The 27903-nt window shown below is 37.6% G+C and overlaps 1 protein-coding gene and 1 long non-coding RNA gene across 6 annotated transcripts in view; one reads left to right on the top strand and one right to left on the bottom strand.

Moving 5' to 3' along the window:
* LOC127953340 (NACHT, LRR and PYD domains-containing protein 3-like) overlaps positions 1–27903 on the bottom strand; it is a 70836-nt gene that overhangs the window by 5278 nt on the left and 37655 nt on the right. For all 5 annotated transcript variants that reach the window (XM_052552504.1, XM_052552506.1, XM_052552508.1 and 2 more), the window contains one exon: positions 19283–19432. In XM_052552504.1, coding sequence (XP_052408464.1) covers positions 19283–19432 — 150 coding nt within the window. The remainder of the gene's footprint in view (positions 1–19282; positions 19433–27903) is intronic.
* LOC127953532 (uncharacterized) lies at positions 5430–7327 on the top strand. Its single transcript, XR_008153297.1, has 3 exons — positions 5430–5693; positions 6003–6040; positions 7250–7327. It is a non-coding gene; the product is annotated as an uncharacterized LOC127953532 (long non-coding RNA).

The raw sequence follows: 27903 nt of genomic DNA, 5'->3' as shown, positions 1-27903 counted from the left end.
CTACCTATTAAGTTCCGTATCAGTTACAAATTATTATTACTTACCTATAAGGCCCTAAATGGTTTAGCTCCTGCGTACCTAACTAGCCTTCTACCACGCTACAACCCATCACGCACCCTAAGGTCACAAAACGCTGGACTTTTGGTAGTTCCTAGGATAGCAAAGTCCACTAAAGGAGGTAGAGCTTTCTCACATTTGGCTCCTAAACTCTAGAATAGCCTTCCTGATAATGTTCGGGGTTCAGACACACTCTCTCTGTTTAAATCTAGATTAAAAACACATCTCTTTCACCAAGCATTCAAATAATTTATCTCTTAAATTGTGAGTGTAGTTGCATCTGATCAAATGTGCATTTTTATTCATTAGCTTGGGTTAAACAAATTTTAGTTTGTTGGATCAGCAGCTATGCTAATGAGGTCTCTATTTTGTTGCTATGTTTTGCCACGGGATTTACATCCCTTGTACAGAACAACCTCCTGTACAGAACAACCTCCTGCAGTGCAACCAATCTGGCTTCAAAAGTGGCCATTCAACTGAGTCTGCCCTGCTCTCAGTTACTGAAGCCCTGCGACTGGCAAGAGCAGCTTCAAAATCCTCAGTACTCATCTTACTGGACCTGTCTGCTGCTTTTGACACCATTAATCACCAGATTCTCGTGTCCACCCTCAGAAAGCTGGGCATCTCTGGAACCGCACTCCTGTGGTTGAAGTCCTACCTCTCCGATAGATTCTTCAGTGTGTTTCGGAGGGGTGATGTTTCTAAGTCAAAATAACTTGCTACTGGGGTTCCTCAAGGCTCAGTACTTGGATTACTTCTCTTCTCCATCTACATGACGTCATTAGGATCTGTCATTCAGAAGCATGACTTTTCTTATCACTGTTAGGCCGGCGACACACTGGATGCGTGGCGCAAGCGTCTCAGCCGTGTGGCGTGTCGGTTTTTAATTCGGCTCCCATGTTAACAGGTTAGAGCTTACAGACCGCCTGCGTGAGACGCGCGGAAAACGCGTGCATGCTAGAAATAGAACCGACGCCTATTTTTACCGCGACACGCGCGCGTGTTGGAAGCGTTTCCAGGCAAAATATAATAGGAAAATGTGTTTTTATGTAATTTTGTACACTAATACATATAAATTCATGATATTTTGATATTTGAAAGTCTATAGGTTGACATAAATTCAGATATAAATGTAATTTAAAAAATAAATAAATAATTAGCGATTTTCAAATATTGCACCTGTCAAACATAATCTATTTAGCCGTCAATACTTTTGACGGTGTCCTTTATCAGTAGGCGTAGGTGTAGGTGTGTAAAAAAAGTTGATATTGTTGTCATGAAGACAAGAGCCTGGTCTGTCAACGGTCTCCCTCTACGCTCACGCCACGCAGCCAGTGTGTCACCGGCCTTACGCTGATGACACCCAACTCTACTTCTCATTCCAACCAGATGACCCGGCAGTAGCTGCTCGCATTTCAGCCTGTCTGAGTGACAGTTCTAGCTGGATGAATGACCATCACCTTCAGCTCAACCATACCAAGACAGAACTTCTGGTGGTTCCAGCTAACCCATTGTTTCATCACAACTACTCTATACAGCTGGGTTCGTCAACCATAACTCCTTCCAGGACAGACAGAAACCTAGGAGTTGTGATGGATCATCAGTTAAGCTTCACAGACCATATTGCTACAATAACCTGGTCCTGCAGGTTTGCCTTATACAACATTAGGAAGATTAGACCCTTCCTGTCAGAGCAAGCCACTCAACTTCTTGTCCCAGCTCTTGTTCTCTCCAGACTGGAGTATTATAATGTTTCCTGGCGGGCCTTCCTGCATGTACTACCAAGCCTGTCTTCAATGAGCCAAAAAAAGCGTTACGTTACTCCTCTCCTCATCAGGTTACACTGGCTAGCAGGCTCGCATCAATTTCAAGGTACTGATGCTTGCCTACAAGACGACCACTGGCATGGCACCAACATACAGTATTGTTCAAAATAATAGCAGTACAATGTGACTAACCAGAATAATCAAGGTTTTTAGTATATTTTTTTATTGCTACGTGGCAAACAAGTTACCAGTAGGTTCAGTAGATTCTCAGAAAACAAATGAGACCCAGCATTCATGATATGCACGCTCTTAAGGCTGTGCAATTGGGCAATTAGTTGAATTAGTTGAAAGGGGTGTGTTCAAAAAAATAGCAGTGTGGCATTCAATCACTGAGGTCATGAATTTTGTGAAGAAACAGGTGTGAATCAGGTGGCCCCTATTTAAGGATGAAGCCAACACTTGTTGAACATGCATTTGAAAGCTGAGGAAAATGGGTCGTTCAAGACATTGTTCAGAAGAACAGCGTACTTTGATTAAAAAGTTGATTAGAGAGGGGAAAACCTATAAAGAGGTGCAAAAAATGATAGGCTGTTCAGCTAAAATGATCTCCAATGCCTTAAAATGGAGAGCAAAACCAGAGAGACGTGGAAGAAAACGGAAGACAACCATCAAAATGGATAGAAGAATAACCAGAATGGCAAAGGCTCAGCCAATGATCACCTCCAGGATGATCAAAGACAGTCTGGAGTTACCTGTAAGTACTGTGACAGTTAGAAGACGTCTGTGTGAAGCTAATCTATTTTCAAGAATCCCCCGCAAAGTCCCTCTGTTAAAAAAAAGGCATGTGCAGAAGAGGTTACAATTTGCCAAAGAACACATCAACTGGCCTAAAGAGAAATGGAGGAACATTTTGTGGACTGATGAGAGTAAAATTGTTCTTTTTGGGTCCAAGGGCCACAGGCAGTTTGTGAGACGACCCCCAAACTCTGAATTCAAGCCACAGTACACAGTGAAGACAGTGAAGCATGGAGGTGCAAGCATCATGATATGGGCATGTTTCTCCTACTATGGTGTTGGGCCTATTTATCGCATACAAGGGATCATGGATCAGTTTGCATATGTTAAAATACTTGAAGAGGTCATGTTGCCCTATGCTGAAGAGGACATGCCCTTGAAATGGTTGTTTCAACAAGACAATGACCCAAAACACACTAGTAAACGGGCAAAGTCTTGGTTCCAAACCAACAAAATTAATGTTATGGAGTGGCCAGCCCAATCTCCAGACCTTAATCCAATTGAGAACTTGTGGGGTGATATCAAAAATGCTGTTTCTGAAGCAAAACCAAGAAATGTGAATGAATTGTGGAATGTTGTTAAAGAATCATGGAGTGGAATAACAGCTGAGAGGTGCCACAAGTTGGTTGACTCCATGCCACACAGATGTCAAGCAGTTTTAAAAAACTGTGGTCATACAACTAAATATTAGTTTAGTGATTCACAGGATTGCTAAATCCCAGAAAAAAAAAAATGTTTGTACAAAATAGTTTTGAGTTTGTACAGTCAAAGGTAGACACTGCTATTTTTTTGAACACACCCCTTTCAACTAATTGCCCAATTGCACAGCCTTAAGAGCGTGCATATCATGAATGCTGGGTCTTGTTTGTTTTCTGACAATCTACTGAACCTACTGGTAACTTGTTTGCCACGTAGCAATAAAAAATATACTAAAAACCTTGATTATTCTGGTTAGTCACATTGTACTGCTATTATTTTGAACAATACTGTACCTAAACTCACTAGTTCAATCTTATGTGCCAACCAGAGTGTGTGCTCTGCAATGGTTCAAAAAGTTCACGGTTCAGTTCAATACGATACACTGGTGTCACGGTTCTGTTCGGTACGGTTCGGTACGTTTTAGATACAGCAAAAAGAAAAAATTGGCAGATAAATTTCCTTAATTTTTAAAAAAATGTTTTATTTATTAAAACTAATAAAGTATTTTTTTTTTTTTACATTGAACAATGATGGAGCTATTCTTTATAGAGCTGAAGATCTTTGCCCGAACCCGACGGGACCCGTCGGGAACCGACGGGTTCGGGCTTAATTTATATCATCTTATGCGGGCTCGGGCCTGGCTTGGGCTTGCGCTCCGGTTTGCGAGGTAAACGAGCGGTCATGTGATGTGTTTCGATTAGCGCGAGAAAGAAACGAAAATGAATGCTGAGCAGGTGTAATAGAGGCTTGCCTCTGGTGATTACGTTTTGGTTGCACAAGCAGGCACCAGCAACTAAAGCAAACTCGTGAGCGAGAAGTGGAAAAGTTTTGACCATGTCTATAATGAGAATAATGAGTGAATAATGACGCACCATCAGTGAGCGCAGGAACGCGCTGAAGACATCTACAGTGGATTCAATCATTTTCCTCCACAAAAACATGTAGACCTAGCCTAATCTATGTGAGTAAAGGTTTTACAAATGATAACTAAATATTCATTGAGTCTTAAATGCATAATGTTGACAGAGTATTTACGCTAATGTTGGCATTATTCTTTTATAAAATAAAGCAAATCCGGCGGAGCCTTTATCTTAATTTCGTTATTGCCAAATACCCATCTTAATTTAAAATTTATCTTAATTAATTTTTTTTTAAATGACTCGTTTTTATTGGTGCGTTGGTCTATTTATAGGTTAAATAAGTCTATGTCTAGAATGCTGAGATGTTACGATGTGACACAGGACTTATTTTATTTCTTTATTCCAACTTCCAAGTGGTCTAGTCTACGTTAGTTTGGAGTAAATTATGTTAAAACATGAATAAATTACTCATTGTTGACAAAAGGCAAAAGAGCTGTGTGCGTGCGCACATTTGAATAATGTCGGGCTGTAAACGGGTTCGGGCTTTAAAAAAGCTGTCAATCAAAATGTACTTGTCGGGCTCGGGTCCTGTCGGGCCTAACTTTTAAGGCCCGATTACAGCTCTAATTCTTTACCCATCTTCTATGGTGTTTTTAGCAGCATACTGTATATAAAACAAAAATAGCTCCTTATAAAAAATAAATAAATAAATAAGTGTAATATTATTGCAGTAGTTATGAACAAATACAAAGATGTAACTCTTTTTATATGGAACTCTATATATATTGAGAGATATTGGGCTTATGTTTTTTGGAACAAAGCAGGAATTACGGTCTGGCTGAAATGGGCCCGTGAAGGAATATTGTAACGAGGCTCAATTACATTACGCATGTTCTTAAAACCTGCGTTTTCAACTACAGAGTAAGGTCTGTAAGGTCTCATATCCGCGGCTATGACGTAAATGCACCATTCGCTGCGGTGATGTCCGTAGTACAGAGCCCAGGACATCACCTGTAGGAGAAAAAAAATCAATCCGTGGCGACGGTTTTGCAATCCGTCCCCTCAGTTTATAAACCGTACTCACAAATTCATAAACTGTTCCATCGGTTTAACAAATTGTGCCCACGGATTAACAAACCGTGCCCACGAATTTCCAATCCGTGCGCTCAGATTTTGTAAACTATACCCTCGGTTTTTGAATACGTAGCCCTACCCACAAATTCATAATCCGTGCGCACGCTTTCGCAATCCGTTCCCTACACTGTAAAATTTTTCCAGGATTTCACAAGATATAACTGTAATATTTCACAGTTAATTACATTATTACCACTTCACAGGCTTTAACTGTGATAATTCACAATATAATACCGTATTTAGACTTTTACTGTGAAAATAATGCAGGCGCGGGGCTTTTACAAGAAACTACTGTGAATGCCGTCTTTTTTGAGTGGCAACTGCGGCAGCGTCATCAGAGCTCTCTGATCTACGTGGTCTCATTCGGTGGATTCAGACAGCGGTAAGTGTTTAAATGTCAAACTTTATCAATTTGATGTTTTTTATATGATAGTGCATGTAATTTAAAAGTATGAACCAAATTAGCGTTAGTTGTAGGTTCTGTTGTCATGTTTTTGTAACTTAGCTGGAGCAGACTCGCGTCGACGTTTAAGCGCGCAAATTTGAATGAAAAGACGTTGCTTGTAGTGTTAATTATACCGTATTAAGTTAACTGTGAGATGTCTGATTAGATACACCGTCGATCATTTAACTTTAGCTTTACTTAAAGCTTATCTTAGTTACTCTAACAGCGTTCTCTCTTTTACCACAGCATTTTCTACATTGACCGACGATAAATAAAGTTATAAGGTAAGATGTGGCCTTAATGTGGGTATTATGACAGTTATTATCAACTAGATAAATTATGGTGTTTGTGGATTTGGGCAAAGGTGGATTAAATTCATCTCAAATTAGTAACTTTATAATTTTCTTCCCTGCTGTGTGTGTGAAACGGAGCAACCGTTGTCTTTCTCGTCAACAGAAAAATGAAGTGCGCATGTCCATGTATTTTTTTTTTTATTATCTTGTCTCTGGAATTTTCCACTGCCAAAATAAATGTTTTGCGCAGCAGTTTTCCCGCTGTTAGACCAATGTGCACTTATCTGTGTTTTGCCAGTACATTAATGTTGGTTATAACTAGACAGTCCAAAGTAATTGCAGTGATTTGTATCTATAGGATATACGTTTGTAATTATTGTCTTTTAATCGTCATCTGGTAATGGTGTTTGTATATACAACTTAAATACAAACCGTATAGTTTAGTTTCCAGTAGCATACAGGGTGGTGATGTAGCTTTCTAGCTACACTAAACACTGTTCATTTCCAGTGTTGGTGAATGGTCACGTGATTCGCGTTTTCAGTCGTTTTAATGTGGACGGAGATCAATTCTAATACGCAGCTAAAACGCTGGTGTGGACGGAGATAGTATTCCTTTTAATTCTCTGTTTCTAAACGAAAACGCAGTAGTGTGGACGGGGCCTTAATTTGTGTGTCTGTGCTGGAGACCAGACCAGATTAGACCAGAGACAAAGCTTAAAAAAAGTCAGAAACAACTAGAAAACTGGGTGCTTTATTGTGAAAAAGATATAAGAAATGAAATGTTTATCACATCATCTGTGAACAGGTAATAATTCTAGGAGGAAGAGTACAAGTAGAAACAGCCATAGGGAGATGGACAGGCAACAGGCTCTTACTCCATCCTCTGCAAACGGAACATGTAAATTATGTAAATTGTTGTGTGCGAATGCTTTGCCTAGGTAAATCACACACCTCTACTTTGGTGAAGGTCTATTCTTGACTGTGTTTGTGATGGAAATGTTTTTCAGTTCAGTTCCATGCATTTTTTTTTTCTGAATTACAGTACTTACACCTGAATTACACCTTTGTTTAAACGGAGCTAACTTTAGTTTGACTCTGTACTGCAAAAGCAGTGACCCACTGAAGGTGGTGACTGGGAACTGACACCTTTTTCATCACACGAATTAAACTAACAGGTTTCTTCTGTCTTTTTGTTTGTAGGTGCTTCTTGGGCATCAACCCAGAGACGGGCACAAAATCTAAGAGGCAGAGAGGTCACATGAACCAGCAAGTCTGCACTCATTGTCATTGACTTCGAATGGATGTCAATCTAATGTAAGCTGTGTTCCAATTTAAGAACGGACTAATGAAACACAGTATCTGTGTTAAAGGAACATGCTGACTTTTTGTGACTTTATCTTATTCCCCGTATCCCCCAGAGTTAGATAAGTCTATACATACCCTTCTCATCTCCGTGCTTGCCGTAAGTCTGTCTGAGGCACCCACCGCTAGCCTAGCTTAGCACAAAGACTGGAGGTAAACGGCTCCAGCTAGCATACTGCTCCCAATAAGTGACAAAATAACGCCAACATTTTCCTATTTACATGTTGTGATTTGTATAGTCACAGTGACTCTAACCATCTTCTAACCGTATACATACTGGGAACTATATTCTCAGAAGGCGAAGCACTGCTACTTGGGGAGTGATTTTCTCACAGCACCTGAGAAGCCCTGTGGTGAGGAGCAGAGAGTTTGCTCAGAATTGGAGTAAATCACTCCAAAGAAGTAGCAGTGCTTCGCCTTCTGAGAATATAGTTCCCAGTATGTATACAGTTAGAAGATGGTTGTGTCTCATATGACCTTGTTATTTGTACACACTGTGACTATACAAATCACAACATGTAAATAGGAAAATGTTGGCGTTATTTTGTCACTTATTGAGAGCAGTATGCTAGCTGGAGCTGTTTACCTCCAGTCTTTGTGCTAAGCTAGGCTAGCGGTGGGTGCGTCAAACAGAGGCACTCAAGGAGATGAGAAGGGTATGTATGGACTTATCTAACTCTGGGGGATACGGTGAATAAGCTAAAGTCCCAAAAAGTCTGCGTGTTCCTTTAAGCTAGATGTAGTTATGCAGTAAGAAGTTTACTGAAGCTATTAAAGGGTTAGTTCACCCAAAATTGAAAGATCTGTCATTAATTACATCCCCTCACGATGTTCCAAACACAAGAATTTTGTTCTACACAAATTAAGAAAATTTTAAGCAATCTGAGAGCTTTCTGATCCCACCTATAGACTACTATGTTATAACCATTTTCAAGTCCGAGAAAGGTAGTAAAACCATCGTTAAAATAGTCCATGTGACTACAGTGGTTCAACCTCAATGTTATGATGCGACGAGAATACTTTTTGTGCGCAATGCAATCACATGCATGATCGAGAACACATCACGTGAACAGCATCGGATACTGGCACAGAAAGAAAAAAAATTGTTGAATAAAGTCGGTATTCTATTTTGTTTTGTTTTGTTTCTGCGCAGTAAAAGTATTCTCGTCGCTTCATAACATTAAGGTTTAACCACTGTATACATATGGACTATTTTAACAATCTTTCCGGGCCTTGAAAGTAAAATAATTGCTGTCCATGGAGGATACAGAAAGCTCTCGGATTTCTTAAAATATCTTAATTTGTGTTCCAAAGATTTTTGGGGTGAACTATCCCTTGTGTTCTATAGTGTCTCCTGATTCAATGTAGAGTTTAGACAGACTGCAAAATAAATGAGTAAAATTAATTGTTTTTACGTTTATTTGATTTTAACATGCCTTGACGTCTAAAAAACGTCAAATTTACAGTACTTTACAATAGTTTTAAGTGTAAATTTACATTACTTGCTACTGTGTTGAATTACTATGCAATTTAGCATGCAATTTTTGCTTAAAGGGTTAGTTCACCCAAAAATGAAAATTCTGTCAGTAATTACTCACCCTCATGTTGTTCCAACCCCGTAAGACCTTCTCTCATCTTCGGAACACAAATTAAAATATTTTTGATTAAATCTGAGAGCTGTCTCACTCCTCCATAGGCTTCTAAGGGATTGAAACTTGCTGGCCCAGAAAATGTATTAAAAACATCATTAATATAGTCCAAGTGACTACAGTGGCTCAATCTTACGTTTACCAAGCAACGAGAATACTTTTTGTGCGCAAACCCCCCCCCCCAAAATAATGACTTTATTCCACTATTCATTTCTTTCTCTCTGGGCCTCGGGTGAATTCATGTAGTATAACAGCATAGCGCTTCTGTGTTATACGTCACATGCATCACACACATGACCAGCGTCGGCCAATAGTGAGCCTACGTGTGACGTATAACACAGAAGCGCTACGCTGTTATACTACATGAAAAAACTCAAGGCCCACAGAGAAGGAAATGAATTGTGGAATAAAGTTGTTTTTTGTTTTTTGTTTTTTTTTTACACACAAAGTATTCTCGTCGCTTTATAAACTTAAGATTGAGCTACTGGAGTCACTTGGACTATATTAAAGATGTCTTTAATACATTTTTCTGGGCCAGCAAGTTTCAAACCCTTAGAAGCCGATGGAGGAGTGATCCAGCTCTCAGATTTCATCAAAAATATCTTAATTTGTGCTCTGTAATTACTGACAGAATTTTTGGAAATTTTTGGGTGAACTAACCTTTTAACCTCAATCATGTTACTTTCAGTCCTGTTACTCACGTGAAAAATAATAGGACTGGGTAAAAGTAACAGGAGTGATTAGAGTCCTGGTTTGTTGATTTAATATTAATTGAGAGTACTATTCACTTTTTTTAAATAGTTGAAATTACTTAAATTGTAGACATTTTAGGATTAGTGTTACAATGCGAGCACCATACTTACAGGGAGTCAGTCCACCACAGAGTAACTTAAACTTTTGTCTTTCTTATCTTTTGTATATAGTGGATAGAACCCACACTATGCAGGTGCCAGCTGCGAGGGAAGGAGCGAGACACCTGCGACCCTCTCTATTCCCACCTTTTTGTCTTTTCTTACAGCTCTCTCCCTCACTCTCTCTTCTCTGTCTCCTCCTTTCTCTTTTGACACACATTCCTGTTACCCAGTGTCAATCCCTGTTGCCCAGTGTTTTATTCATGTAATTAAATTGTATTTTACTTCTAAAAAATAAAAGTTATGTCACTGTTTTTAACAGTTTTGTTTGGTCCATCATTTATGCTAAATCACAGTAATAGATAGACATTCACAGTTATGTACAGTAATTCTACATCTGCTTGCTGCTAAATTACAGTAATAGACACTAATTTCACAGTTAAATACATGAATTCTACAGCTGCTTACTGTTAAATTACAGTAATACATAGACACCAACTGTAATTTCACAGTTAAATACATTAATTCTACAGCAGCTTACCGCTAAATCACAGTAATGCGATGTCAGAATTACTGTGAAGTCACAGTATACAGCTGTCATTTCACAATAATTTACTGTAAAAATGTTACAGTAACTTACTGTGAAAGTCATGCAATTATTAACCTGCAATTTATTGTAAATTTACGGTCAAATAATTAACAGTGTAGGATTTGTAAACCGTACTCACGGATTCATGCAGCAAGCTCCTACATGTTAACATACAGTTTTATTTAATATTATTATGTGGAATAGGTTTACAGCAAAGTGTTTTAAGTGATTCTCTATCAAGTGTAGTACGAGGTGGAATACAAAGATTTAATAAGAAAGATGCGCATTAAAATCTTGTTCAATTGGTGATAATCTTATAATAGCACTTTGTTGATTATTATACAATAAACCTGGCATTGTGACTGACTCTGGAGTAATTTTTTCCTCTTTTGTAAGTTGTTTTGGATAAAAGATTCTTATGCATAACCTATTTAATAATATATAATAATGATGAAAATAAGAATAAAGTTATTTTTATAATTTTAATTTGTAGGCTAAATAAATGAGTACAAGACAGTAAAAATGTTTGTCATAAAATCATAAAATAATTGCTTTATTTTTAAATAACCTTTGACAGTTTTGGAAATGCTTGTGTACAATTCTTTCTTAACATGAAGACTTATTTTTGTGATTTTATTATACTAAGCTCCACCCACCTCACCCCACCTGCCGGAGTTAGATGCATGTTTCACTGTTAATGTGTAAAATGCGTGTCAGTTTTCAAATCCGAGGGAACGGATTGCGAAAGCGTGCGCGCGGATTATGAATTCGTGGGTACGGATTCAAAAACCGAGGGTACTGTTTACACAATCTGAGCGCACGGATTGGGAATTCGTGGGCATGGTTTGTTAATCCGTGGGTACGATTTGTTAAACCGAGTGAACAGTTTATTAATTCATGAGTACGGTTTATAAACTGAGGGGACAGATTGCAAAACCGTCGCCATGGATTGATTTTTTTTCTCCAACAGCTGACGTGCGGGGCTCTACCGAGCCTTCAGCGTGTACTGAGTGAGCGGGCGCCTGACTGAGTAGCCTAACATAAACATATAAATTGGTGTTTTTTTTCTTCGGGGGTGTCAGGGGCATTGCCTGTTACGTCATTTGGGTTATTGGGCTTCTAGACACACCTTTTTATTTTCCAAATTTAATTAATTAGTCCAACGAACCGTTCGGTACATACGGTTCAATACGAATACGCGTATCGTTACACCCCTAATATATATATTAGCAGAACAGCAGCATGGCCTTCTCCAGCAGCGATGTACTCTCCCTTTGGCCCCTTTGGAACCAAGGTCAGTGAATTTGCGCCAGGGCTTTGGGAAGGTTTTGACCTTAGCGTAGCTTAAACGTTTCCGGTTTACCACACACAGTAAGAGATGAGATTAAAAGTGAAATATAATAAAATAAACCTGCGAAATTAGAGGGTTAGACTGTGAAGATTTAAGAAAAGAAACCGGCAAACCAGAACAAAACCACATTAAAGAAGGCTATATCTCGAATGACATCCAAAGACATGGTCACGATCGTACATTTTCCAAGGCCTGCGGAAAAAAAAAAATTCTGTCTCAGCTGTTTCGATCATGCTGGAGCCTGCCGCACACGTATATTCTAGCGATTCATCTCCGTCTGTTCATTATCAAAAAAAAATACAGTCAACTAAACATTTAAAAGGTTGCACTGGTCAGTTTAAATAGAACAGTATACCGGTCCACTCTGCTGTTATGCCAAGGACGTTTGTGCTCATATGAAGATGATCATCTTTTCCATCTACGTGCGAATGTGTAAGTAGTTTACATTATAAATAATAGTTTAACATTCAAATATACTGTGAATATGCAAACATTTGGATTTGTGCCGAATGAGACAAGAGCAGTAATCTCCAAATAAATCTAGTCAAACCTGCGCTTGCTCATCCTCGTTTGCACGCACGCGCTGTCACAATCTAATGCACTGTATGTCTGATTTTTAAAAACAAATACTCTAGACCTACCAGAATGCAAAAGTTTCAAATCTGACATTTTCTAGAACATAACTAGGCAGGATCAAATTAATGTGAGCAACAGTTTTTTGCTGCAGCAGCGCCGATGTAAGCAGTTCACTTAATGTTCAGTCACACACGCGACAGTGGGATAATTTTAAATGCCATAATGTCAGTTGAAAGCATTGCAATTGTGTTTTAAAATACAACAACGAGCACCAAAAATCCATTTAAAGAGGAGCATTCAGCGGTCTCCGTGCGGCATAGGAAATGGTCAACTAAAGTAAAATGACCTGAAACGTATGGCGTGCTCACTTCATTCTATCAAATGATCATAATCACATCTATTCATTTTATAATCCCGCTACTAGCATTTTATTCAGACTAAAACCCCATTAATTCAAGCGAGAAAGCGTTTTGTGTGTGTGTGTGTGTGTTTGTGTGTGTGTGGCTTTTGCACATCCTGTCATGCCTGTGACTGCTGCCTGCAATAGATGCATTTTGCTACATTATGGTTAACAATTATTCAATTAATTGATTGTTAATTTAAACTACAATTATTCATGGAATTAATCGATATTTTACATCCCTTCCCCAAACCAGTCCAAATTTTGTCCACCCTCCCAAGCTAACTTTTAACCAAACAATAATATTCAAAACTGGAAACCCGTCCAAACTGGCAACATTGTGCGTCACCAAGGAAATGGTAAAAGGGTAACGTTCTCAAGTAAGGGTTGCCTAAAAAAAACTCGGTCCACTGAAGCTGCGCAAATCCACGTTCATTTTCAGCGTTTATTTGCGCATCTCAGTTAACAATGGCTCTGTGTAGTAACAGCGGCTCTATGTGAAATCATGCACCTGATGGAATTTACCGCAGATTAGAGAAGCGGCTTTACTGATGAGATGCACATTAACGATTGGCCGATCGTGATCAGAGCACCCCTAGTGGGGACCAGCTAATGTTTGGTTACCCAAATTCTTTGTGTTCAGCACAAGAAATAATACAGGTAAAATAATACAGGTTTGGGACAACATGTGAGTGAGTAATGACAAATGTATTTTTTGTGTGAACTATTGCATAAATGGCAAGCTTCTTTAAGAGCTGCACAAATCTGTTTCTCTCAATTGTTCACTTTCATTTTAGACAGTAAAAAAACTGTATATGTAAACCTTGTATACATTTCAGCAAATGACAAACAAAATTAAATCCCTAGGAGCTTATGAACAGTTTTGTAGCATTTTAAAATGCTGGCTTGATGTACTAAGACATCAAGGCTAAAGACACGCAGATGAGTCCAGAATATTAATACAAAGTGTTTAATTAAATGTTAAAGGTTTATTTAATTAAACATTAAGCGTATTCCTCCCTTTAGAAAATCGTAATGAAGAAAACTTAACATGCTTAACATGGCCTATGCAGTTAGACAGACATTATTCATATTCATATTTTGGACTCATCTGTTTTTCTGCATATTGTATGCTTTATAAGGTGTGCACAGAATGTGGTCTTTTAATATCACTGTCTCTATGCATTAAGCATTTTCCTCTCATATAAAGAGAATACATCATATATTATAGGGATGCACCGGTTGACCGTTGTACGTCATTCATACTGCATGAAGAATTGCAATAGTAACTCGGATCATCTTTGTGAGCGAAAACTGGACAATGCAGTATGTCTTTCACCTTTTCCACGTGTAAGAACGCCAAGAGAAGCAGGCCGTGGATGAGAAGATGCTGGATAGTAAATTTATTAATAATGTCACTGATTTAACTAACCAGGGCTCCAAACAAAAAAAATCGAGTAAGGAGCCATTGGCTCCCATAAGAAAAAAACTTAGGTGCCAAATGATTTTTTTTAGGTGCCACAGAATAAACATGTTTTATGTGTTTTATTTAAATTATTTATTTTACATTTTAACTTTTTAATCATACTGACGTGTTTATGTCTCATCTTTTCTTGACTTTATCGGCATTTTAATCCAACTTGTAGATGACCTGGGAATGAAGGTTCACTTGAAGTGGGAGCTAAATGTCTTTTCCAACTTGAAATATACAGTCATGCTTTGTTTATTACACAAAATCTGTACCAATATCATGGACCATAAGCATCACTTGGCCCCTGAGTATAGTTTGGGGTCTTCCTCAATGCATCCTGTAAATGTTGTCATACTCTCTTAAAAATAAAGGTGCTTCATGATACTATAGAAGAACCTTTTTTTCCTGTCTAAATGGTTTCATAAAGAACCTTTAACAATTGAAGACAACAGATTATGAAAAGGTCAGGAAGAGATTGTTCTTCAAAGAGCCTTTGACTGAATGGTTCTTTGTGGAACCAAAATTTGTTCTGTGAAGAACCTTTTAAGCTCCTTTATTTTTAAGAGTGCATGTCTTTCACACTTTCAGTCTGTTTTTCTTAATTAGTAAAATTTAATTTTATAGGAGGAGTTGAATCATGTAGACAACAGTTTAAGTAAAAATATTAAAATTCAATAGCTCATAAATATAGCAAAATGCTCCTCTTTATAGTTATTTTTCTAGCTGACTGATGAGCTTATGGACACCGAAAGGTTACTGAGGTTAATTTTACGTTGCAATGTTTACAAGCTTTACACGTTTTCCGCAGTTTGAAAGTGTTGTACTGTAGAATCTCTTATAAAATAGCCTACCTTTTGATGTTAATTCATGTTCATTATGTACTCTAGTAGTAAAGAGCAAGGTATGATAGGTTCACGTGCTGCTTGAAATAAGGCACTACTCGCGATCGCGCCTGCCGCATTAGGGGCCGTTCACATGTCAAGTCTTTTGCGCGCTCAAGTTCATCATTTCAGATGTAGGCACGCGGTATGCGTGCGTGCTCATAATGGAAGCGACGCACTCTTTTTTTTCCAGGCGCGCCCGCACCGCATCGGGTTAAAAACATCTCAACTTTTCAGAATGCCGCAAGCGCACCGCAGGTCATGTGACAAGAACTAACCAATCAGCTTCATCCTTTCAAGTACCAACGTGGAAAGCTCAGCCAAGATGAAGGAACAGCTGATCATAGCTGTATATGGATAGCCATTTTTTAATAAATTTAGTAACAGAGCTACTGCAAGCGATATGTGAACGGCCCCTTAAAGAGCACCAAAACTATTTATTGTTTGAATTTTGTTATGAATTTGGAATAATTTTAAAGTTGATACTTTGTAAATTAAAAAGTAACAAAGCTTTTTGCCATTACTGGACAGCAAGTGCACTTCAAATAATGAAGTTCATGCATTAACAGAACACAGCATGGACTAAGATCTTGTTAAGAAGAAGCCTTATGATTATAAATGAGAACTGTTAACGAGATTGCCAATATCCACACAGATGACAGCTTGACCTGTTGTAGTTTGTTCAAGTTATTAATGAAATAGACGCTGTTTTTCTGCACTTTCTCTTCAAGTCTCCATTTCTCTCTCTCGCGCGTTTATCAGGTGTGTGCCAGCGCTGCTGTGCGGCAGATGAGGACTGTTTAAAACTATTTTTCCCACTAATACTTCAATGCGCATTCTCTCAATGCGCAAACATAAGAAAAGATGTGAAAGCAAAACAATCAGGAAAAGGCATTACATGCAATTTTTTTAAGAGATAACATGTAAATACATATGCCTAGTCGCCAGTGGCGACCTCAGCAAAAACTTCACTCGCATTTTAATATTTATGGTCGCAAATGCGACCGTTTTAGTCGCAGTTTGGAGCCCTGCTAACTATCACTCAGTAAAAGAATCACATCGCTTTGTGTTTTTGAATGTTTTGATTTTGTTTGGTTTAGTAATTGTTCAACATAAATAACTCTTCATGTGGCTTCATGTACCAAGACAGTGATAAAGACCCAATTTTAAAGCATATACTGTAAGCAGATACACATATGAGCCCAAAATTATTTACATGGTAATATATTTGGGATGCACGATCATGATTTTTCATGGCCGATTCCGATACCGATTTTTTTTTAAAGGAAACTGGCCGATTCCGATACCGATTTCCGATTTTTTTTTTTTAATCAAGCAAAAAACAAGAAAGAATGAAAGTATATATAAACAAGATGTTTATTTTGGTATTTAACTGGCTAAACTGGGTTTTGGCCATTGAAACTGTAACCATTTGAATTAACAGCAGTAACTGCGCAGTAAGCATTCAATACCAAACATAGGCCTACTGACAACATTTCGTTTTTGTTTTAGATTGGATTGAAAACTGATCGGAGCAGCCCTAATTATTATTATTATGTTTTCATTACCTCGGATCGAGTAGCGTGGCCAGACAGTACAAGGGCTCCATTTCAACGTTGCTGAATCTTTTCTCAACTGCTTTGTAAAAGAGTGAATTTGAGGGTTTTAACGCCATGATCCGTTTCAGCATTTTTTTTAGGAGACATTTTAGTGCAACGATTGAGGGGATGACATCTGCTGTCTGATCTCTTTTGTAAGCTCCTCAAATGGTGCAAGAAGAGTCAATATGTTTTCGATTAGCCCCCATTGGTACGAGCTGAGGCTTGCAGGTAATTCGTATTCTGCAGCATATGCCCCCAAAGCATGCTTCTGCTACATTAGACTTGACAGAATATAATACGTGCTGTCCCATCGAGTTGGGACATCTTGTTGTAGCCTTTTCTTTGGCTGGCTCAGCTGTGCCATACTCATGTGAACGAGCACCGTTTTCCCTTTTGATTTCGGGCATTTGTTGGCGATTTCGCAAAACCTGTCAATGAGTGAAAATCGGGGCTAACACTGTTCAGCGTGAACTCGACATAAAGCTGTGACTAAATTCAGTTGTAGTTTTGTGTTTCACTTTCCTTCAGTGATTCTGCTTGTTAACAAGCTGGTGTTCATCACTAATGCTCAATCTTCACATAATAAATTACTTATCACATTAATTTCAACACTGCTTCAGTGTTACTTTAACACTCTTGTCAAGTGGGACCATATATGAACTAAGCAGTGTTTATTTAACACTCAGAATTTTGCTGTGTAGTAGGCTACTGACAAAATACTAGGGCTGTGTTCAAAATATCGATACGACAATGTATCGTCACAGAGATTTGACAATACGAATATCAATACAGCTGGCCCTTTATCGATATTGTGGCACGTGCACAGCAGTGGACAGTGCTTAATTTGAATACAAGAATGCCATTTAAAATTGAGTGGAAAAGTGCAAGGATTCTAAAAAATTATGAATATTCAAATATTTGTTGAATTTAAAATAAAAATCCACATTCAAATGCAAAAATGTTAAATAAAAATTTTAGGTTTGCGTTAAGGAGGGGCTGACAAACTCGATAAGCAGTACCTATCAGTAGATGAGCAGTATCTCATCATTCACCTTGTGCACGCACTGTTGACAGCTGCGGCTGAGCGAGAGCCCTCTTTATTACAAAAATTACAATGCAGACAGTGCGCGGATGCAGAGGGTCAAATTATACTTTGGCCTTTATCAGTGGCACACGAGATTATAATCTATTTGTTAGCCTATCCAATTGAAGCAACTAGATGCAGCGCTGCTGCGATGACCATTCAAAATATTAAAGAAAAAGAGAACATCAATGTGGAGAAGATCTGGTTTACGACAAAACTGAAACCAAGCCATTCACACAGAATGCATATTTCATGCATTTTCTAGAGGGATATCTTCTATCACTGTTGCACTCACATCTGGCACAAGAATCACACGTTTAGAAAGCCATTTAAAATTAAGGTTGGTTCAACTTTTTTAAAAACATAGAGACTTTGTTGGGTTTATCCCCATCCCACTGCATCTCATTAAGAATTTATTCTGAATGATTGGCTTTCCGCCTTCTGCATTAAACTATGCATGCATACATGATACTGTTTTGTTAATAGTCCTTTAAGCAACTTAATTATAATTTGTTTATAAATATTATTTTGAATATTATGTACTTTTTTCAGTCATTTTTTCATATGCTTTGAATAAACATGCATTAGTAATATTTTATCCAATGAGCCCTCTTGTGGCCTCTGGAGAGAAGCCAAAAGCTATTTTAACCCTAACTGAATTTGTGTATTTTAAATTTGAACATAATTTGAATTTTGATAATATTGAAATTGCAAATTCAAATTTAGTTTTCCAGCCATTTTGACACCCCAGAGTACAGTTATGGAGGCCCTTCATATTGTAGAGGTCAACTGCTTATAGCAAGCACTGGCCCTGAAGTATGCAGTGTTTCATAAACAGCTGTTTTACTCAATTCTGCTGAGGTAAGATTCAGTGCAGTCACGTATTGTGATATGTGATACACAGCCTTACAAAATACAAGCCTTCATTTGAATGGATAAAAAAAAATAGCTCAGAGCATACTCCCCAGGGAAGGACATAAAAATGGATGAACAACTGTTGGACTGTTGTTTCATAAAAGACGCTAAGAAAAGCGGGGATTAAAGTCCAAAACCTGACTTGAAATAACCTAACAAATCAATCGGGAATAAAACTGTTTCATAAGCGACTATTTAAGAACAATCATAGAACAAATCGATCCAACATGGCAAACAGCAAATATTTGTTCTGTTTAATGCATTTTAGAATGTGTTTTCCTCAGTGCATAACTGACACGTCACAGGGTATATTTTTATATATCACTTCTCGAGTATGTTAGGTATACCATCATAGAAGATGTTAATTTGATGCCTTAAATTAAACAATTATCACTGCTTGTTGTAAATTACTTTACATTTGAGAGCTCTTGACAGCCACAAAACAATGACCAATTCTCTCTCACACACACAGCAAACAGAATGATTGTATCTGCTCAACTTACTTGAGTTTTTCCAGGTGGCTGAGTAGCTTCACTCCTGAATCTCCTGGGTGATTGTAGCTCAGATCCAGCTCTCTCAGGTGTGATGGGTTTAAATTCAGAGCTGATGCCAGAGCAGCACAACCTTCTGCTGTCACCAAACACTGAGATAATCTACAACAGAATGTGTTCATGTTAGTGTGATAGATTTTTAAGAGAAATGCAGTACAATATACAATATAATAACCAACAGGTTTCATCAGCTGGCAGTCTGTGGGCCAAATGCAAACATCCTCTGATTGATTTAAACAAAATGATGCTGCTGCCTGACACAAGATACTCTGCAAATCTCATTGGCAAATCCAAAAGCACTTAATGTACATATATCAAGATGAAGGAGTGTCTTTTTTTATTTTTTGGTCACATTTCAGCTAAGCCGGTTTCTCAAATATTAACCAGCACCATTTAGACACAAATAATCACATTTATTCCATCTCCTATTGCTCATTTTATCAACTAATCTAAGTCTTCTAGGTCTGTCCCTCTGTTATTCAAAAATGCTGCTGTCTTTCTTATTTTAAAAAAATCTGGGCTCGATTTTCCAGGTATTAACTATTTCAAAACCAATCTCCTTTAATTTACAAACTCCTTGAAAAAGTTGTTGCTCTCATCTACAGGGCTCCATTAAATCCATATCAGACTAGGGGTGGGCGATATCTCAATATTTAAAATATATTGAGATATTTTTAAACACATTAGGATTTTGACATATACATATATATATATATATATACACATACATACACACACACACACTCACACACACATATATATATATATTGTTTATATTTAATTCTGATTCCCCCACTTTGATTGTTTGTCTTCTCTGTGCTGTGCTTGCCCCCGCTCGCTCGCCCCCCGCATCCTTGAGTTTGTCCCCCCTCCTCTCGTGTGTACAGAACTAGTCTTAAAAAAAAAAAAAGTCTCAAAAAAAAAATAAAGGACAACTGGCTCCATTATATGGAGATACCTTGGTTTTAAGGCGTCGGGTGATAAGCAGACAGATGTCTACTCTAGGGCCCTATGATTTCAGCGATGCAGAAAAACCAGGATGGAATCGCGGAATCCAGTCATAAAAATTGAATTTACAGCTTAACGTGGTATGTCACAGAATTTGTACAATTTTGAATGAATTAATCAAAAGTAGGTCATTGCATTTACATCAAATTGTGATATAAACTAATATCTGCAAATATTAAGCTGGAAAAGTCTATTTAAATATGAAACCTGCATGTTCTGCGTGTCTGTGTTAATGAACAACTTCGTCTATTACACACACGGAAGCGCGCGTGATTTCAGTGTCTTTCCTCTCACTAAATGAGGACGTAAACAAGAACATCTCCAGAACTGCACTGAGAGTCACTTCATGAGCATTTGACCATTTGATTTGAGTAAAACTAGCGTCATATATCACATCGTAGACTGTAGTATCACATACACAGAACTGTAAAGGTAAACCCATCAAAATAAAAGTATTTGCCAGAAATCTATTACTATTGTTCAGCAGAATGTACATAGCCCACTACTACTACTATTTAAATGAAACGAACATATTTTTTTAAGATAAATCACACATTTCTTCCATGTTTTATTTTTAATAGTAAATCTCCTTTTTTTTCCAAAAAATAACGTTTGCTTAATTTTTAATAATTAAAAGATAAATTAAATGAATGTTTTATGCCTTCATTTGATAACCAGAAAATTTTAAATACACAGAATTTCTGAAGGGAAAAAAACATTTCACATAAGGCTATTTTAAGGCGATTTTTTTAAACTAATTAAGTTGTTTTATGCATTTACATAATTACACGTGCTAAAACACAGAATTAGGTAACAATAAAACATATGGTGAAGAAAAAAATAAAATGTTTCATAGGGCCCTAAACTTTATATTTGGCATATTTGTTTTTGCAGTAGTTTTCGGGGGGTTATTTTTCCTGTAAAAGATAGAGATATATATTGTATATCGAGATATAGCAAAATATATCGAGATATATTTTTTTGCTCCATATCGCCGAGCCCTATATCAGACTATTAAAAAAATCAGGGTGTTACATTTAATTCGTTACTTACATTTCAAAATCATATAAGCATAATTTCTAAGACACGTTTGCAATATTGCCTGACTGCAGCCTGTCCTCAGCTCCAAGGCCACTGAAACTATATTTCACACTCACGTCTTGACTATTGTTATTCTCTTCTTATTGGACTTGTTGTAAAAAAAAAAAAAAAAAAAAAAAAACATTTGATAAATTACAATAGGTCCAAAATTCTGCTGCCAGAGTCATATCTCAGGTTAAGAAATCTGGACATATTATTCCAATACTTCATAACCAGCTCGATTGCCTGTTTTTGTCTATATCCAGTACAAAATTCTTCTGTGACACTGTAAAACTTTGCACTAAACAATGGCAAATTCTAACAGTAACGCTGTTCTCCATTAAAACTTTTGAAAACAATGCATTCTTGCTAATATTTGTTGTTTTCAATAAAGTAGCCTACTGCAGTATAACTGTGGATTATCAGAGTTCAGAGTCGACACTCAGAGGCTGTATTCCAAATCACACCCTACACCCTAATTCACTATTCCCTACATTAGTTTACTAACATAGTCCAACTGACAGAGAGAATCCAGAGAATCCTACTTAATGAACACCTGCTCTTAACAAGCAGAATCACTTAATACATAACTTTAAAGAAGTGTGTGAACTTGCAAGCACGATGTCAGACACTGTAATATGCTCTGGTCCCCTCCCTGCTTACCGTGGTGACGAGATGCATAGCAGATTGTCATCACTCAATGGCTGGATGTCTAAGTGGTGCCCACAGAATAACATAGGTTTCATAGACAAATGGACGAGCTTTTGGGGCAGACCTGACCTGTTGAAAAGAGATGGTCTTCACCCCTCCTGGGGTGGTGCCACTCTTCTCTCTAGAAATATGGCAAATAGTCTTAGTGTTTATACGTGACTAACTGGGGCCCAGGTCAGGAAGCAGACAGACTGGCTAAACCGACCGTCTGCTAGCTGCCTCCCATCACAGAGGTCAGTTAATTCTCAGCACATAAAGACTTTTTCACCTAGATATCACACTATAGAGACTGTGTCTGATACCCGAACTAGAAAATACAAAAAACGTCCAAACCAAGTTAAGGCTAACAATTTAATTGAGGTTCAACAAATAAAAAACAGAAGCAATATGGATAAACAAATGATAAAGCTTGGCTTATTGAATATCAGATCCCTTTCTACGAAAACACTTTTTGTAAATCATATGATCACTGATCATAATATAGATGTGCTCTGTTTGACAGAAACCTGGCTAGAAACCTGATGATTACATTATTTTAAATGAGACCACCCCCCAAGATTACGGTTATAACATGAGCCGCGACTAAAAGGCAAAGGTGGAGGTGTTGCTTCAATTTATAACAACGTTTTCAGGATTTCTCAGAGGGCAGGCTTCAAGTATAACTCGTTTGAAGTAATGGTGCTTCATTGAACATTATCCAGAGAAACAAATGTTTATGTTTATACTGGCTACTGTATACAGGCCACCAGGGCACCATACAGACTTTATTAAAGAGTTTGGTGATTTTACATCTGAGTTAGTTCTGGCTGCAGACAACGTTTTAATAGTTGGTGATTTTATTATCCATGTTGATAATGAAAAAGATGCATTGGGATCAGCATTTATAGACATTCTGAACTCTATTGGTGTTAGACAACACGTTTCAGGATCTACTCATTGTCGAAATCATACTTTAGATTTAATACTGTCACATGGAATTGATGTTGATAGTGTTGAAATTATTCAGCCAAGTGATGATATCTCAGATCATTATTTAGTTCTGTGCAAACTTCATATAGCCAAAATTGTAAATTCTACTTCTTGTTACAAGTATGGAAGAACCATCACTTCTACCACAAAAGATTGCTTTTTTAAGTTATCTTCCTGATGTATCCAAATTCCTTAGCATATCCAAAACCTCAGAACAACTTGATGATGTAACAGAAACTATGGACTCTCTCTTTTCTAGCACTTTAAATAAAGTTGCTCCTTTACGCTTAAGGAAGGTTAAGGAAAACAGTTTGACACCATGGTATAATGAGCATACTCGCACCCTAAAGAGAGCAGCCCGAAAAATGGAGCGCAGCTGGAGGAAAACAAAACTAGAGGCATTTCGTATTGCTTGGCGGGAAAGTAACCTATCCTACAGAAAAGCATTAAAAACTGCTAGATCCCCCTCATTCACGCTCCTCTTAGCTTTTCTCCCTCCCCTTTTTGCAACAATTTTTTAGTTAAATCCATTATTAAAATTTGGAAGCAATTTCGACGCCATTTTGGTTTACAGACCTTCTCTTTCCTAGCACCTTTATCAGCTAACCCTGTTTTTCATCCTTCCTTAATTGATGGGGCTTTTTCTTTGTGGTCTGATTATGGCATCAAGGCATTTAGGGACTTGTATATTGCTGGTACATTTGCATCCTTCCAGCAACTCTCAGTGAAATTACATTTGCCTAAACAGCATTTTTTTAGATATCTTCAAGTTCGTAGTTTCATTCGCAATTTTAGCCCCAATTTCCCAAATCTCCCAGTGGCCTCTCTAATCGACTCCTTTTTAACCCCATTGCCTACCCTTAAGGGTGCGATTTCCCGTTTATACAATCTCATCTATTCTTTGCAGCTTACCCCGCAGCATAAAATTAAAACCCAATGGGAGGAGGATCTAGGGGAGGGAATCTCGGAGGAGCTGTGGGTTGCCATTTTGCATCGGGTTCACTCCTCATCTATTTGTGCTAGACATGGTTTGATCCAGTGCAAGATTCTACATCGTACCCATTTCACTCGAGTGAGGCTTTCCAAAATCTATAATGATGTCGATCCCACGTGCATTAGATGTCATCAGGCTCCAGCTACCCATGTCCATATGTTTTGGTCTTGTCCTTCACTATTTAATTTTTGGACGCAGATATTTGACTCTATTTCTGTTTGTACGGGGGTTCAATTTGATCCAACAGCATGTACGGCTTTGTTTGGAGTTTTACCTCCTAATTTGCAACTTCCTAAATATAAAGCTGACTTTGTAGCCTTTGTCTCCCTTTTGGCTAGACGTTTGATTTTATTAAGGTGGAAGTCTCCTGCACCGCCTTCTCATTTGTCTTGGATCAGGGACATACTTCAGTTTGTGAAGTTGGAGAAAGTTAGGTGCTCGATACATGGTTCTCTTGCAAAGTTTAATAAAACTTGGGGTCCATTTTTTGCACATGTTGAGGGATTGACTTTTACGGCTATTCCAGAGTAGTCACCCTGATTGTCTATTAATTGTGAGTTTCTTCTTGTGTGAATTTGTAGAATGCTGTGATGTTTTTATTAATCTATGTGTAAGTGAACATATTGGACTTTTATTTAGTGGGTGGTGACCATTTTGTGTTTTTGGTTTGTTCTGTTTATTTTATTTTATATATTTTTTTTTCTTATTGTTTTTTTTTTTTTACAAGAAAATTATACCATTTATACTATTACTATTATTCCTTATCTTTTATTTATTTTTATTTTATTTTATTTTTTCTTGTCAGTTGTACTTGACACTGTCTTGACACCCGATTTGTTACCTCTTGATTTTGTTATGTCACTTGAAAATCAATAAACAAATGTTTAAAAAAAAAAAAAAACTGCTAGATCCGATTACTTTTCTTCTCTTTTAGAAGAAACCAAACATAACCCCAGGTATTTATTCAATACGCTAAATTAATGTGAGGATTTAGACTGCATCATAGTACTGAGACTGCTCTCCTTAGAGTTACAAATGATCTGCTCTTATCATCTGAACGTGGGTGTATCTCTCTATTAATTTTATTGGATCTTAGTGCTGCGTTTGACACAATTGACCACAACATTCTTTTGCATAGACTTAAACACTTTGTTGGCATTAATGGAAGTGAATTAGCATGGTTTAAATCGTACTTATTTGACCACCATCAGTTCATAGCAGTGAATGAAGATGTATCATATCGATCACAAGTGCAGTATGGAGTACCTCAAGGCTCTGTACTAGGGCCGCTACTCTTAACACTTTATATGTTACCCTTGGGAGATATCATCAGGAAACATGGTGTTAGCTTTCACTGTTATGCTGATGATACTCAGCTCTGTATTTCTTCACGGCCCGGTGAAACACACCAATTTGAAAAACTAATTGAATGCATAGTCGACATAAAAAACTGGATGACGAGTAATTTCTTACTGCTAAATTCTGAAAAAACAGCGGTGTTAATTATAGGACCTAAAATCTCCCCTTGTTATAACCTAGAACACTGTCTAAGACTTGATGGTTGCTCTGTCAATTCTTCATCATCAGTTAGGAACCTAGGTGTGCTATTTGATCGCAATCTTTCCTTAAAAAGGCACGTTTCTAGCATTTGCGTCAGCTACGTTCTCAAAACTCAGGCAATTTGATAATACCTAGAATATCAAAATCAACTGCGGGTGGCAGATCCTTTTCCTATTTGGCACCTAAACTCTGGAATAACCTACCTAACATTTTTCGGGAGGCAGACACACCCTTGCAGTTTAAATCTAGATTAAAGACCCATCTTTTTAACCTGGCTTACACATAACATACTAATATGCTTTTAATATCACAATCCGATTTTTAGGCTGCATTAATTAGGTAAACCGGAACCAGAACGACTTCCCATAACACCCTATGTACTTGCTACGTCATTAGAAGAATGGCATCTACGGTAATATTTGTCTTTTTCTCTCTTATTCCGAGGTCACCGTAGCCACCAGAGCCTGTCTGGATCCAGAACAGAGGGTCACTGCAGTCACCCGGATCCAGTACATATCTAGACCAGATCAGGTGGATCAGCACCTAGAAAGGACCTCTACAGCCCTGAAAGACAGCGGAGACCAGGACAACTAGAGCCCCAGATACAGATCCCCTGTAAAGACCTTGTCTCAGAGGAGCACCAGGACAAGACCACAGGAAACAGATGATTCTTCTGCATAATCTGACTTTGCTGCAGCCTGGAATTGAACTACTGGTTACGTCTGGTCAGAGGAGAACTGGCCCCCCAACTGAGCCTGGTTTCTCCCAAGGTTTTTTTCTCCATTCTGTCACCGATGGAGTTTCGGTTCCTTGCCGCTGTCGCCTCTGGCTTGCTTAGTTGGGGTCACTTCATCTACAGCGATATCATTGCGCTATATAAATAAAGGTGATTGATAAAATAGATGCTCTTTAAGCCCTTTGTCACTTTAATCAGACAGAATAAGCTTTTTTTTCACAAAAAAAATCTTTATCTGTACTGTTTGTTCACTTCACTGATTTGCACTCTATCTGCCATGTGCCTTGTGCTGCTTTATTTAACTTCATTTTAAATTTTATTATACGTCTTTTTTACACTCCCTTATTGTATATCTGTATCTTATATTTTATATTTAATATAGATTTTTTGCCTCTACTGTTAGGGTTATCAGTATGCACCGGTGATCTGAGAGTAACGCAGTTTTGATTCTCTGTATGTATGCACTGTACAAGAATTGACAATAAAGCAGACTTGACTTGTCTTGAACGGTCCCTCAAAACAAAGTAGTTTAGCACGGTGGTTCTCAACTATGCTCCTGAGGATGCACTGCTCTGCACATTTTGAATGTCTCTATTATCTGACACACCCCGTCAAGTTCACTGAGCTCTCTGCTGATAAGCTGATTATCTGGACCAAAGGTTTTAAATAAAGAAAACAAAATGTGCTGAGCTGGGTTTCCAAGACTGAAGTTGAGAATCACTGGTTTAGAAACATACACAATTTATCTCTATGAAATAGACATACCTATGATTTGCATAATTATGCATGAGTGTCTAGAGGTCTTAATAAAGCACCTGTTTGTTACGGTTGTGGTTTCTATTTAACACATGTACAATATTGTACAGTTTGTTCTGCTAAATAAAACATGACAGGAAACATGCTGGGGTCAATTTGTTCTTAAACATTGGTAATACTGCACACATTATTTAAAAATATACTCAGATACTTAATTACTTGTGTATTTACTTATTAATGAATTGATATCGAAGCTAATAAATCAATATCGAATTGAAATCAAATCGAAGCCTCAAGAATCGAAATCGATTTGTGAAATTCCTAACAATACCCAGCCCTAATCTTTATTAGGTACACCTTGCTAGTACTATACTGAACCTACTATTGCCTTCAGTACTGTTTTAATTTAACCCTCTGATGTCTAGGGAGTTTTGGGGGCCTGGAGAAGTTTTGACATCCCCTGACTTTTGTGTTTTTTCAGTTGTTTCTAAACATATACATGTCTAAAGTCTGAAAACACTGTATTCAGTACAAACTGGGCTACAATAATATATAAATAGCATGTACATGATTTAGTTTTTGAGAATGCATGGTTAGTGAAAAACAAAAATTTTGAAGTCACTGAAATAAGGTCATAAAACACACACTGAATATTTATTAACAAGACTGTCAAACCCGGAGATTGTAGCCTAGAATTTTTGCTTCAAAATGATGTAAAAATCATCTTGTTTACTCACTCACAGAATACAATAGATTGAT

The sequence above is a fragment of the Carassius gibelio genome, chromosome B3, assembly GCF_023724105.1.
Source record: "Carassius gibelio isolate Cgi1373 ecotype wild population from Czech Republic chromosome B3, carGib1.2-hapl.c, whole genome shotgun sequence".
Classification (NCBI taxonomy): domain Eukaryota; kingdom Metazoa; phylum Chordata; class Actinopteri; order Cypriniformes; family Cyprinidae; genus Carassius; species Carassius gibelio.
The sequence above is the reverse complement of the archived record's forward strand: the minus strand, read 5'-3'. Positions and strand labels throughout refer to the sequence as shown.